This window comes from Oncorhynchus clarkii, chromosome 19 (assembly GCF_045791955.1).
Source record: "Oncorhynchus clarkii lewisi isolate Uvic-CL-2024 chromosome 19, UVic_Ocla_1.0, whole genome shotgun sequence".
Taxonomy (NCBI): domain Eukaryota; kingdom Metazoa; phylum Chordata; class Actinopteri; order Salmoniformes; family Salmonidae; genus Oncorhynchus; species Oncorhynchus clarkii.
Genome location: NC_092165.1, coordinates 41,897,979 through 41,912,720, shown reverse-complemented (window position 1 = coordinate 41,912,720; position 14,742 = coordinate 41,897,979). Strand labels below are relative to the sequence as shown.

At 42.0% G+C, this 14,742-nt stretch overlaps 1 protein-coding gene across 2 annotated transcripts in view; it reads right to left on the bottom strand.

Annotated features, from left to right (window-relative positions):
• The window catches only part of LOC139375218 (tubulin tyrosine ligase-like family, member 5), a 91,079-nt gene that overhangs the window by 2,849 nt on the left and 73,488 nt on the right, over positions 1-14,742 (bottom strand). For both annotated transcript variants that reach the window (XM_071116809.1, XM_071116810.1), the window contains 2 exons: positions 13,839-14,059; positions 9,935-10,020 (listed from right to left, as the gene is read on the bottom strand). In XM_071116809.1, the coding sequence (XP_070972910.1) occupies positions 9,935-10,020; positions 13,839-14,059 (307 nt within the window). The remainder of the gene's footprint in view (positions 1-9,934; positions 10,021-13,838; positions 14,060-14,742) is intronic.

The following is a 14,742-nucleotide window of genomic DNA, read 5'->3' as shown; positions in this document are numbered from 1 at the left end:
ATCGCAGGCTGCAACAGAATACCATCATGGATATACATTTTATGTCCCTGCGTCCAGTATGAAGGAAGTCAGAGGTAGTTTCACGTGCATACGCTAACTAGCGTTATTGTAATGACTGCCAGCAGCATACAACCCTGCATCCCACTGCTGGCTTGCCTCTGAAGTTAAGCAGGGTTGGTCCTGGATGGGAGACCAGATGCTGCTGGAAGTGGTGTTGGAGTGCCAGTAGGAGGCACTCTTTCCTCTGGTCTAAAAGCAAATATCCCAATGCCCCAGGGCAGTGATTGGGGTCATTGCCCTGTGCAGGGTGCTGTCTTTTGGATGAGATGTTAAACGGGTGTCCTGACTCTGTGGTCACTAAAGATCCCATGGCACTTATCGTAGGGGTGCTAACCCTGGTATCCTGGCTAAATTTCCAATCTGACCCGCATACCATCATGGCTTAATCATCCCCAGCTTCCAATTGGAAAAACAGTCTCAACTTTAAATGACCAAAACCAGATAGAAAGAATGCAGAAAAGATATTGAACTATAAACAGAGTATCCTGAAAATATACAGACCCTTTTACTTTTCCACATTTTGTTACATTACAGTCTTATTCTAAAATGGATTATATTGTTTGCCCCCCCCCATCAACCTACACACAATATTCCATAATGACAAACAAAAAACGTTTTTTTTCTTTTGCAAGCAAATATATATATATATATTCAATTGAAGTCAACCACTCGACAAATTTCTTGTTAAACTATAGTTTTTGCAAGTCGGTTAGGACATCTACTTTGTGCATGACAAGGAATTTTTCCAACAATTGTTTGCAGACAGATCATTTCACTGTATCACAATGTCTGTGGGTCAGAAGTTTACATACACTAAGTTGACTGTGCCTTTAAACAGCTTGGAAAATTGCAGAAAATTATGTCATGGCTTTACAAGCTTCTAATAGGCTAATTGACATCATTTATGTCAATTGGAGGTGTACCCGTGGATGTATTTCAAGGCCTACCTTCAAACTCAGTGCCTCTTTGCTTGACATCATGGGAAAATCAAAAGAAATCAGCCAAGACCTCAGAAAAACAATTGTAGACCTCCACAAGTCGGGTTCATCCTTGGGAGCAATTTACAAATGCCTGAAGGTACCACGTTCATCTTTCTGAACAATAGTACGCAAGCATAAACGCCATGGGACCATGCAGCCGTCATACCGCTCAGGAAGGAGACGTGTTCCGTCTCCTAGAGATGAACGTATTTTGTGCGAAAAGTGCAAATCAATCCCAGAACAGCAGCAAAGGACCTTGTGAAGATGCTGGAGAAAACAGGTACAAAAGTATTTATGTCCAAGTAAAACGAGTCCTATATTGACAACCTGAAAGGCCGCTCAGCAAGGAAGAAGCCACTGCTCCAAAACCACCATAAAAAAAGCCAGACTACGGTTTGCAACTGCACATAGGGACAAAGATCATACTTTTTTGAGAAATGTCCTCTGGTCTGATGAAACAAAAAATAGAACTGTTGGCCAAAATGACCATTGTTATGTTTGGAGGAAAAAGGGGGAGACTTGCAAGCCAAAGAACACCATCCCAACCGTGAAGCAAGGGGGTGGCAGCATCATGCTGTGGGGGTGCTTTGCTGCAGGAGGGACTGGTGCACTTCACAAAATGGATGGCAGCATGAGGAAGGAAAATGATGTGGATATATTGAAGCAACATCTCAAGACATCAGTCAGGAAGTTAAAGCTTGGTAGCAAATGGGTCTTCCAAATGGACAATGACCCCAAGCATACTTCCAAAGTTGTGTCAAAATGGCTTAAGGACAACAAAGTCAAGGTATTGGAGTGGCCATCACAAAGCCCTGACCTCAAGTCTATCGAAAATTTGTGGGCAGAACTGAAAAATCGTGTGCGAGCAAGGAGGCCTACAAACTTGACTCAGTTACACCAGCTCTGTCAGGAGGAATGGGCCAAAATTCACCCAACTTATTGTGGGAGGCTTGTGTTAAGTTAAACAATTTAAAGGCAATGCTACCAAATACTAATTGAGTGTATGTAAACTTCTGACCCACTGGGAATGTGATGAAAGAAATAAAAGCTGAAATAAGTTGTTCTCTACTATCATTCTGGCATTTCACATTCTTAAAATAAAGTGGTGATCCTAACTGACCTAAGACAGGGAATTCTTACTAGGATTAAATGTCAGGAATTGTGAAAAACTGAGTTGAAATGTATTTGGCTAAGGTGTATGTAAACTTCCGACTTCAACTATATATATATATATATATATATATATATATATATATACACAGTGCCTTGCGAAAGTATTCGGCCCCCTTGAACTTTGCGACCTTTTGCCACATTTCAGGCTTCAAACATAAAGATATAAAACTGTATTTTTTTGTGAAGAATCAACAACAAGTGGGACACAATCATGAAGTGGAACGACATTTATTGGATATTTCAAACTTTTTTAACAAATCAAAAACTGAAAAATTGGGCGTGCAAAATTATTCAGCCCCTTTACTTTCAGTGCAGCAAACTCTCTCCAGAAGTTCAGTGAGGATCTCTGAATGATCCAATGTTGACCTAAATGACTAATGATGATAAATACAATCCACCTGTGTGTAATCAAGTCTCCGTATAAATGCACCCGCACTGTGATAGTCTCAGAGGTCCGTTAAAAGCGCAGAGAGCATCATGAAGAACAAGGAACACACCAGGCAGGTCCGAGATACTGTTGTGAAGAAGTTTAAAGCCGGATTTGTACAGCTGTACGCTGTGCTCCGTTCATCTTTCCCTTGATTGTGACCAGTCTCCCAGTCCCTGCCGCTGAAAAACATCCCCACAGCATGATGCTGCCACCACCATGCTTCACCGTAGGAATTGTGCTACGTTTCGTCCAGATGTGACGCTTAGCATTCAGGCCAAAGAGTACCATCTTAATTTCATCAGACCAGAGAATCTTGTTTCTCATGGTCTGAGTCTCCTTTAGGTGCCTTTTGGCAAACTCCAAGTGGGTTGTCATGTGCCTTTTTACTGAAGAGTGGCTTCCGTCTGGCCAGTCTACCATAAAGGCCTGATTGGTGGAATGATGGAGGTGACTGTGTTCTTGGGGACCTTCAATGCTGCAAAAATGTTTTGGTACCCTTCACAAGTGTGCCTCAACACAATCCTGTCTCGGAGCTCTAGGTACAATTCCATCGGCCTCATGGCTTGGTTTTTGCTCTGAAATGCACTGTCAACTGTGGGATCTTATACAGACGGGTGTGGGCCTTTCCAAATCATGTCCAATCATTTTCATTTTCCACAGGTGGACTCCAAGTTGTAGAAACATCTCAAGGATGATCAATGGAAACCTGATGCACCTGAGCTCAATTTTAAGTCTAATAGCAAAGGTTCTTTATACTTATGTAAATAAGGTGCTTGTTTAATTTGCAAGGAATTGCAAATTTTCTTTCTCATTATGGGGTATTGTGTGTAGATATATGAAATAAATAAAAATCCTCAATTTTAGAGTAAGGCTGTAACGTAACAAAATGTGTCAAAAGTCAAATGGGTCTGAACACTTTCCTGAATGCAGTGTATATACTGCCTGCAGAAAATATTCACACCCCTTGACCTTTTCCACATTTTGTTGTGTTACAGCCTGAATTTAACATGGATTACATTTAGATTGTGTGTCACTGGCATACACACAATACCCCTTTATGGCAAAGTGCAATTATGTGTTTACAAATGAAAAATATGAAATGTATTGAGTAAATAAGTATTAAACCCTTTTGTTATGGCAAGCCTAAATAAGTTCAGGAGTAGACATTTGATTAACAAGTCACAAAATAGGTTGTGTGGATTCACTGTGTGCAATAGTGTTTAATATGATTTCCAATGCCTCGTAAAGAAGGGAACATATTGGTAGATGGGTAAAAAAAAAGCTGTCCTTCCTAACTAAAATCAAATGTTATTAGTCACATGCGCTGAATACAACAGGTGCAATGCATAGAACCTTACAGAGCAATGCATAATTACAAGCCCCTAACCAACAATGCAGTATAAAAAATCAGAATAAGAAATAAGTTACAAGTAGTTAAAGAGCAGCAGTAAAATAACAATTGCCAATCTATATACAGGGTGTACCGGTACAGAGTCAATGTGCGGTGGCCCCGCATAGTCCAGGTAATTGAGGTAATATGTACATGTCGGTAGAGTTATTAAAGTGACTATGCATAGTTAATAACGGAGTAGCAGCGGCGTAAAATAGGGGTGGGGGGCAATGCAAATAGCCTGGGTAGCCATTTGATTAGATGTTCAGGGGTTTTATGGCTTGGTATTTTATTAGGATCCCAAAAGCAGTAGCTACTCTTCCTGGGGTCCACACAAAACATAAGACATAATACAGAACATTATTAGACAAGAACAGCTCAAGGACATAACTACATACATTTTTAAAAAGGCATACGTAGCCTACATATCAATGCATACACACAAACTATCTAGGTCAAATAGGGGAGAGGTGTTGTCCAGTGAGATGTTGCTTTATATGTTTTTTGAAACCAGGTTTGCGGTTTATTTGAGCAATATGAGATGGAAGGAAGTTCCATGCAATAAGGGCTCTATATAATACTGTACATTTCCTTGAATTTGTTCTGGATTTGGGGACTATGAAATGACCCCTGGTGGCATTAGTGTTTGTTTCATGGCTGTGTGTAAGTTGACTATGCAAACAATTTGGGATTTAACACAATGTATCTTATAAAAAGAAGAAGTGATGCAGTCAGTCTCTCCTCAACTCTTAGCCAAGAGAGACTGGCATGCATAGTATTTATATCAGCCTTCCGATTACAATTAAGAGCAAAACGTGCCGCTCTGTCCTGGGCCAGCTGTCAAAAGAAAGCAAGAGCATCTCTTTATTTAGGCTAGACCTCTAGCCATCTTTGCAACCATTGAATCTATATGTTTTGACCATGACAGTTTACAATCTAAGGTAACGCCAAGTAATTTAGTCTCCTCAACTTGTTCAACCGCCACACAATTCATTACCAGATTCAGCTGAGGTCGAGCACTTAAGGAATGATTTGTACCAAATACAATGCTCTTAGTTTTAGAGATGTTCAGGACCAGTTTATTACTGGCCACCCATTCCAAAACAGACTGCAACTCTTTGTTAAGGGTTTCAGTGACTTAATTAGCTGTGGTTGCTGATGCGTATATGGTTGAATCATCAGCATACATGGACACACATGCTTTGTTTAATGCCAGTGGCAGGTCATTGGTAAAAATAGAAAAGAGTAGAGGACCTAGAGAGGTGCCCTGCGGTACACCACACTTTACATGTTTGACATTAGAGACGCTTCCATTAAAGAAAAACATTTGAGTTCTATTAGATAGATAGCTCTGAATCCATGATTTGGCAGAGGTTGAAAAGCCATTGCACTCGCATTTTTTCAACAACAGGTTATGGTCAATAATATCAACAGCTGCACTGAAATCTAACAGTACAGCTCCCACAATCTTCTTATTATCAATTTCTTTCAACCAATCATCAGTCATTTGTGTCAGTGCAGTACATGTTGGGTGCCCTTCTCTATAAACATGCTGGAAGTCTTTTGTTAATTTGTTTACAGAAAAATAGCAATGTATTTGGTTAAAACATTAAAAAAAATTCCAACAGTTTGCTAAGAGCCGGCAGCAAGCTTATAGGTCTGCTGTTAGAACCAGTAAAGGCCACTCTTGGGTAGCGGAATTACTTTGGCTTCCCTCCAGGCCTGAGGACAAAGACTTTCCTCTAGGCTCAGATAAAAAATATGACAGATAGGATGGTGGCTGACTATAGTCACTCCTTAGTAGCTTTCCATCTAAGTTGTCAATGCCAGGAGATTTGTCATTATTGATTGTTAACAATAATTTCCCCACCTCTCCCACACTAACTTTTAAAAAAAATGCACTGATTTTCTTTCATTATTTGTTTTTTCATGCATGAATATAATTGCTTACTGTTTGTCGTGGGCATTTCCTGCCTAAGTTTGCCCACTTTGCCAATGAAATAATGATTAAAATAATTGGAAACATTAGATGATGATGAATACGTCATCTGATTCGATGAAAGATGGAGTAGAGCTTTAACAGTTCTAACAGTCAGTTTCTTAACAGGTATAGGTTTATCAATAATTGGAAGAAGCAATTTCATAAATTCATCAAGCGCAGCATCTGGATGCTCCTCCTTAATCACATCAGACCAACAAATATTTTTAACATCATCCACATAAGAGTCACAGCAAAATCTTTTGTATGATCTCTTATACACTATTTTAGGCCCAGCTGTTGGAACTTTGGCTTTCCTGGATATAGCCACTATATTGTGATCACTGCATCCAATGGATACAGATATAGCTTTAGAACAAAGTTCGACAGCATTAGTAAAGATGTGATCGATATATGTGAATGATCTTGTTCCTGTATTGTTTGTAAACACCCTGGTAGGTTGATTAATAACCTGAACCAGGCACTGGTTACAGTAAGAAGCTTCCTCTTGAGCGGACAGCTTGATGAAAACCAGTCAATATTCAGGTCCCCAAGAAAGTAAAAAAATATATAAAAAAATAAACATAATTCCACTTTGACATTATGGGGTATTGTGGGCAAGCCAGTGACACAAAATGTCAATTTAATTAACATTTTTATTCGGGCTGTAACACAACAAAATGTGGAGAAAGTAAAAGGGCGTTAATACTTTCTGAAGACACTGAAAGTATTCACACCCCTTTGCTATGACACTCCAAATTGAGCTCAGGTGCATTCAATTTCCTTTGATCATTCTTGAGATGTCACTACAAATAGATGGAGTCCACCTATGGCCAATTCATTGTTGTTTGGACATTATTTAGAAAGAAACATATCTGTCTATAAGGTCCCACAGTTGACAGTGCATGTCAGAGCAGAAACTATACCATGAAGTCCAAGGAACTGTCTGTAGATCTCTGAGGTAGAATTGTGATGAGGCATATACTGTGTCTTGGGAAGGGTATAAGACCATTTCTACAGTGGTGCTCTTGGAAATGAAACTACCCAGATTCTGCCTAGAGCTGGACGTCTGACCAAACTGGGTGATATATATATATATATTTTTTTTCAGGCTGTAACAACAAAATGTGGAATAAGTCAAGTGGTATGAATACTTTCTGAAGGCACTGTATGTTAGAGTTTACACCTCCTCTTCCAATGAACTGTGGGGAGATAAAAAGAAACTGTCCACCAAATCTATTCATTTTAAAATGTTGATTACTTCTACTTGCCATTCATCTGATAAGACAATACTTTTTTTTTGGTAACATATGATGGGGATCCCTGGGTCGCCAGTTTGCTAGATGTTTGAATTGTTATAGGGAGAAGAATTAGTCTAAGGATAATTCTGAAAATAAAATCAGATGAGGTATTGGATGTAGAAATATTTCTTGAACTTTAAAACGTTTCGGAGGAACGTGCAAAATCAATGGAGAGAAAGAGGAATCCGCTGGCAAAATGTCATGGTACGGCTGTGTTACTTTTCATGGCCAATACAGGTATGAGTGGAGCCGCCCAGGCAGCCACTGGGCAGCAGCCCTTTTCCTGCTGTCCCCTCACCCCTTGCATATCGCCTGGCCCAGCGCCAGGCATCCAGTAGAAAAGGAATTCCAAGTGCAGGTCGAGCTGCTGTATTTGTGCTTCCAAACAGTATTCCCTTTCATTCCCTCTCGGCAGACTGTTTATTTTGGTGCTCTTTTACACCGTGGGGCCTGATGGAGCTGGAAAACGAAAACATCTCCCAGACTTGCAATCCGATGACATGACCGCTGGAAGCAGCTTTTTCTAGCTCAGCAAAAGAGAGAAAGGCCAATATTCCCCTTCCTTTATCCCCAACAGTAATGCAGAAATCAAAAGCATAAACAAACACTAATGAAACAAAGCCACCAAACAGAGAGACTGATAAAGAACACTAGATGATACCTGTGAGAAACCAGGATTTTTCTGAATTGGACAAAAGAAGAATGAGAGTGATGAGTCTTTACTTGGTTCACTTAGAATTGTCTTCAACTGCAAAGTGTCAGCAAAGCAAAACTGGAAAAACCTGGCTAGCAAAGCAAAAACAAAATGGCAGAACTATTACTCTGTACCGGTCTCCTACTAAAACGACACAAGTGCAGCATTCATTTCCTTCTCAAACAGAATACAATAAATCTCTCCTCAGCTGCCTTCTGTGTAGCACCACCCACTTCAAGAGAGAAAGACCATTTGGGACCAATAGGTATAAATATTTTCATAAGCTTTGATAGGTCCTCATTTGAGGAGAAAGCATGAGAGAGAGTGGGGGTTGAGAGAGTGAGTGTGAGAGAGAAAGAGGGAGGAGAAAGTGAGCGAGAGAGAAAGAGGAAAGAGAGAGAGCGAGTGTGTGATTAATATTGGCTGACAGCTGATCAGAGAGAATGCTGTCTGTTCGGACCCATTCTAACTCCCTGTCAGAGTGGATCAGAGGAGGCCAGTCACCTCACTACAAAGGGACACTGGGCAGGCAGCGTTCCTAAGCCCCACAAAGCTATGTCCTCTCGAAAAACAAAGGGCATAACACCAGCGATACCAGCGCTGGCTTCAGGACTGCTCCATTCTCAATGCATGGCTAAACCTGGTCCAGGGCTGGCTTGTTAAAAGGTTTGGTACTGACTTTTTTTTTGTTCTCGCTCTCCTAAGCTAACTGCTTGGCGTTGTATTGGAGTCACCAGGCATCTCCCCCAACCTGGTGCCCTAAATTATGGAATAAAATGCATTCATGAAATTCAGGAGCTGCACCCCACGGATCCAGTTACAGTTATTGATGACTTTATAAGATGTTTGTTAACCTACGCCAACCTTCATACTTTGAAGAGAGAAAATCTGAGAAAAAAATAAATGTTCTGGTGGCACACATTTTTGGGTTGGTGCATAGCTGCTGTCTTTTTCCAGCTCCGTTTGGACAGATGCAGGCTGATCTGGGTTTCTCTTGGTCGGCTCAAGTGTGACGCTCACATGATGAATGGTGTGATACACTAATGCTAACGTATAGAAGGACTATGGAAAAAGGCCCTGATCAGACAAACAGATGTGCATCCGCTAAAACTGCTTAATATCACTGTTACTGCAATAAACTCAACAGTTCCACCAGTCCCTTTCTCAGGCTCCAGGGTGGAAAGAGTTGTGCAACTGCAGGATGAGAAGGCGGTAGACGCGCACACACTCTAAAAAGTATAAAGGTATAAGTAACAAAATGTACGATTTGCAGACATCAATCTAAATTGAATAATGTTAATATAACAGCAATAAAATAACAAAATGCAATACCACAATGAGACCAAAATGCACATACTCCATTTACTATGAAAGACCTGCTCATTCATGTGTGATTTCTGGGGCACAACTGGCCAGGGATTTAGGTGGCTGGACAGCAATTAGGATGGGAAGCACAGCCAACAGCTGGGAATGCCCAAACTGTGTCTATATCCCACCACTAGATCCCATTACAAAAGAGAAATGGCAATCACACTCATCCACTAGCAGTCATCTGACCTCTATAGTTAGATACATGGAGCCTATTTGATCAAACAGCAGATCATCATTGTAGTAGAAAGTTAAGTATTTATACAGTCAGATGCCCCCTAAATCTTTTGAAACAGACCCATCAGGCCTGGATTTGTGCACAATGAGAAGAGCCTTACAATAGCTATACTCTTGTCATTGCTTGCAGATCCGGTCTGAAGTAGTCAGGCCAAAAATATCAAAATGGTGTTGATCAGTCCTCGATGGAAGAATGGTCACTATGCCTGGCTGTGATCACTGACACTGGCATGGAGAGGGCATACCATCTGCCCAAGGACTACAGCACCAGTGGGCAAGCAACAGACAGGGAGGGGAGCATGTGTGTGGACTGTCAAACCTACCTGCTTTCCCACACACGGCCTCGTAGACCACATGCTGCGAGTTGGACGTCAGAGCTCCATTGGCTGGGCGTTCTGATGAGGTCTGTCTGTGGGCAGAGACAAGATAAGAGTGATCGACTCCTGTACAGTACATTACCCAGAGAGATCCAGAGATAGGGCAAAAACAAACCAATGCTGTTCCACATTCATTGTTGTGGAGGGTTCCACTGATATACTGTAGTGCCCTTCACTCTTATTGTAAGAGCATTGTGAAGGCCAATTCTCTTACAGAGTTACAGTAGTGGCATAAGGATTACTGTCTCCTATTACAACTATGGATACATTGTGCGTGTACTGTGACATCACCAGGCAGGAAAAATGTCAAGCGTGGTGGTTTGCTATGTGCTGTCCATATGGTCTGGTGGGGGTCTCTTGACACTCCAAGAGGTTAAGTGTTTACTGAGTGCTGGGACACATTCCTCTACCATGGTAGCTGTCCTGGATGACGTTTTCCTCAACACTGACGCTCCAAAAGAACACATACGTCGTAGGGTTAGCTGATAGAGTTGTGGTGCCAGCTGGGTCATTTGTGGAATTACCTGTGTGTTTTTAAATAGAAAAGTAATGAGAACAGGTCTCATTGTGACTGATACCGTTTCATAAAATGGGTGACCAATTCTTTCCAGCGAGTACTACCAATGTGTATAGGGCACTGCCTCTTAATAGAACACACAACACTGGCTCTCACAGAGACGGACGACACAGGGACAATATGTGTATACAGCTTTTCAGACTAAATCATTATGGGTGGAAGGAGGACGTAAAGCAGGGGCCAACAAGCCTGTAACTCTATACATTAAATGTGCTAAGCATTTTTTGGGGAACAATAAATAAAGCTTAGCTGGTATTAACCTATCGCCCCATAACAGTGGCTTGACAAAGCAGCATTAACAAGGTAATGAGGGCACACACTGCTTCCTTGTAGGGGCTGCACAGTTGTTCCTTCACACCATTACACAACCACAAATAGGACTGGCTCACTTAAAGTGCGGCATAACTATACAGGAAGCAACCCTTTAATATTTGGAGAAAGCTTGACCTCTGGGTTCTTCATATCACTTTGTCAACAGTCTCTCACTTCTCCACGTCATAAGGTGGCAAACACCGCAGTATGGAAGGGCTTAATATATTGAACACGTATCTCTGCATGGAGTACGCACCCACAGTTAGACGTTTTGGAAATAAATGTAAAGCCTTGTAAGAAGCCTTTTCTTTCAGAGGGGCTTGAGTGGATTTTCCCAGATAGACTATGAAATATAGGAACAAGGTTGCCTATGGTTGTGTGTTTCTTTGTGTATGGTGGAAGCAAGCGTTTCTTTATGTTATCTGGACGTCTAACCGGGGGGGGGGGGGATTAGTGTTCATTTATAAACAGAGTTTTGGCAGCGTGATTTGTTTATAGTATCAAGTCGTTCCTACAGCTGACTAATAGGCAGCGAAGGCAGCAGCCAGTCTGACAGTAATGGTTCTGCTGTAATTGTCACCCTATTAAGAATGCCACATGACAGCCTGGGTTTCCGTAGCTACAGCTGCAAAACCCGCCAAGCCTCACAAACACCAAACACAATCATTTATTTGTGTTACAAATTGCTTTCAAATTTGTAACTGAAGTCATTCCCAGTTTGCAACCATGTTAGGCCAATCGACACTCTAGGGTCCTGCCCTACTTTATGCCACAGCTACAGTAGCAATTTGGTTATGCAGAAAAGCATGACAATTGGGGTATGGGTGAAGTTTGATTGACGTTGTCCATAGCAATAGACAAGCCTTGATGCTTTCGTTTCATTTTAGGATATCTCAGAAGCAGTCATTGTTGCGAAACTAAGCTTAATTTTGGTCCATTCACATTCTTTCGGTCATCTCTCTCATCAATTAACATATAATGAGACAGAAACTAATTCTGACAAATGTACTGACAAGTCTGTCCAATCAGTGGCTGAACAGACTTGGCATTTCCTCATGATGTTCCGCTCTGATTGGCTGACAGGGCAGCTTGGTGGTGGGTCCAGTGAATTGGCTCTTCTTTCTACATCCCAGCCCTCGGCGAGAGAGAGAGGAGACAGTTTGGCTGCTCCAACATATAAATCCACTCCCTTCTTTATTTGACTCCCAAACACAACTGCTAATCTTGATCCTTATTACTCACTTTCCGTTCTCCAACAAACCCAAAACTACATGTCATTCAGATCCTAGATTCAATAACAAAGACTAACTCTCTGTGTTCATCAATGATGTATTGTTCTGTAGGAAAACAGGCAGCAGGGGCAACATTTTGAGATAAGTATCAAATGTAATGTGTTTTTGAGTTCAGCAGTTGGGAGGGTGTGTTTTGAAGATTAAATAACCTTGAACATTTCTAATACCTACAGTACAGTGATTTCATGTTGGGGTGGATGAGCTAAGGCTACTTAACCAAGGTATTGCGTTGCCATTGAAATGAGTTTAACATAAAGGGAAACAACTTATTATCCATTTCCTGTGAACAATCATCTCGTCTTTTTTAGACAGAGGTTTGCTTTCTATCCGTCATTCTTTGTTTCCCTCTTTTCTTTCTTTTCTTCCTTTTTTCCATCAGTGCATTTTTGGTCTAGAAGCTTCCGTTTTTCCCACACTCTCCCCTGTCACACAGGCCGACCACAAAAATGCAGGACAGTGGAGAGTGTGAGGAGGTTCTGGAATTCCGCATGTTGAGGGTAAACACAGTAACTGCCAGGAAGACACACAGAGAGGAGCAAACATTGCACCTACCCTGCCATAACCGACCCTGCCCTACCCTGCCCTTAACTATTCACTGCCTTCCCTCCCCTCTGACCATGACAAGAGTCCAGGAGAGTGCTCCTCACACATCAGCAACATAACACAACCACATCCCTCTGGCTTCTCCTGCTCCCTGGCTGGCCTCAGCCGCCACATCAAAGCTGCTATCTGCTGAGGCGGCAACTAAGGCTTTGTGTCATTATCCAAATCCTTGTACCCCTGATGAAAGGCACCAACACGGACCCTCTGATACAGACAGAAAGACAAGTGACATGCACACACACAGACAGAGATACAGTAGGAGCAGACGGGTAGAGCAATGGCTTTACCATACAGTTCTATAAATATCCCTACTTAGCAAAAAAGTCAAATTCAAAATGGCCCGGTCCATATAAATCTCTCTGATGTAATACTAGAGAAGAACACATCATGGCTAGAGGGGGTGGAGGTTGAGGAGAGGAGAATGACAGAGCTGGGACCACTGCGCCTCACACTGGGAGAGAGGAGCCCTCCATCGAAGCCATGTGCTTTAAACAAACAAGCAACCATATCACTGAGTTTTGCCATTGCTGTGTAATTTAGCCAGATGTTGGGTAATAAAGTCATACTGCAGCGTGGGAAAGTGATGGCAGTTTCAGGCTTCGCCCCGTTTGCGCTCTCCCCAACTTTTCTTTCTTTCTCCATTTTTCCTCCTCTCTTCTTCTGTTAATCTCCAAACAAAACAGGGTTTAAACAGCGCTCATAAATAGGGCCCTGCAGTTGAACCGCATTGTGTTTACTGAGCATGCAGAAATCAGACCTGTGATGAGGTTGTTTACGGAACAGGCAGATACAGCCTGAAGCCAAGGGACTGGTACTGTTCGCTCCACGCTTCATGTAGGCTAGTCTAACTCTCAGTTCCGTTTGAACTCTCTGCTGCTGCTGGACCCTGGTTCACCCCTCCAGCACAGCCATAGTCCTCTAGACCCACTAGCTTGCCATCACATATACTGCATATTCATGTCATGGTCCAATCAACGTTTCCACATTACAGTGGTAATAATGAACTTTCTAGTAAGAGACTAATGAACAGCAGCATCCCAGAGGCAGCTCTAGCCCCAGGTCTTACTTGCTGAGGCGCTGGGTGGCTGTCTTTCTGACCAGGCCCTCCCTGGCACTGCTGGGTGGTTTGGGGTTGAGGATGTGTCCTGGGCCTGCGCAGGCATGGCTGTGGTTCTGGCGGCCTGGGTGGGTCACTGGTAGACTGGAGGAGGATGGGCCGGTGGGAGCCTGGGGCCAAGGAGCCGTCACAGGATAGGGTGGCATCATGGCCTTAGCAGCCAACATGGCCTAAGGAGCAAAAACCACACATTTAGCTTCAGATTCACAATCAAGTTAGTTATGACATTACACATAAGAGGATTTATACAATAGGGCATCATGTACCTAATCCCCTACCTAAATCAGGGATGGGAAAGGCTATCAAATTGTAAATGTGCTCAGTACAACCATAAAAAAGATCAGACTTTGATTTCAGCAAAAAAAAGTTCTGCCTTCTAGGTGATCTAAGGTCAAACATCATCGATCTAAAAGACAACTACATCAATTAGCTTTGAAAAAAGTGCTATCCTTTATCAAAACATACTCTACATATTTTGAGGTTGGACGCAGTGCAACACAAATTCTTCACATTTCATACTTGTTAAGACAAGATCTCTTTAATGGCTTCTAGAAACCTGGTAAACAACATGTTCATCCTGACATAATATTTAAGAACTACCGTTTACCGGTTGCCTGTGTTGCTGGGGAATGCTTCACAGACATTCTCTCCAGATCTCATGTCTATGCTATTTTCTCTGCCACTTTATATATCTATCTATCTATCTAACAAGCTAATGGTTTTCCAGCTTCCCAGCGCATGATTTCAAAGGGCCGGCAGCATGACAGAGAATATTTTGGTGTAATTTCTGTGTTGATAAATGAGAAACTGAATTTCCAGGTTGGAGGGTCTGTGGTTGTGGAGCAGTTGAGCA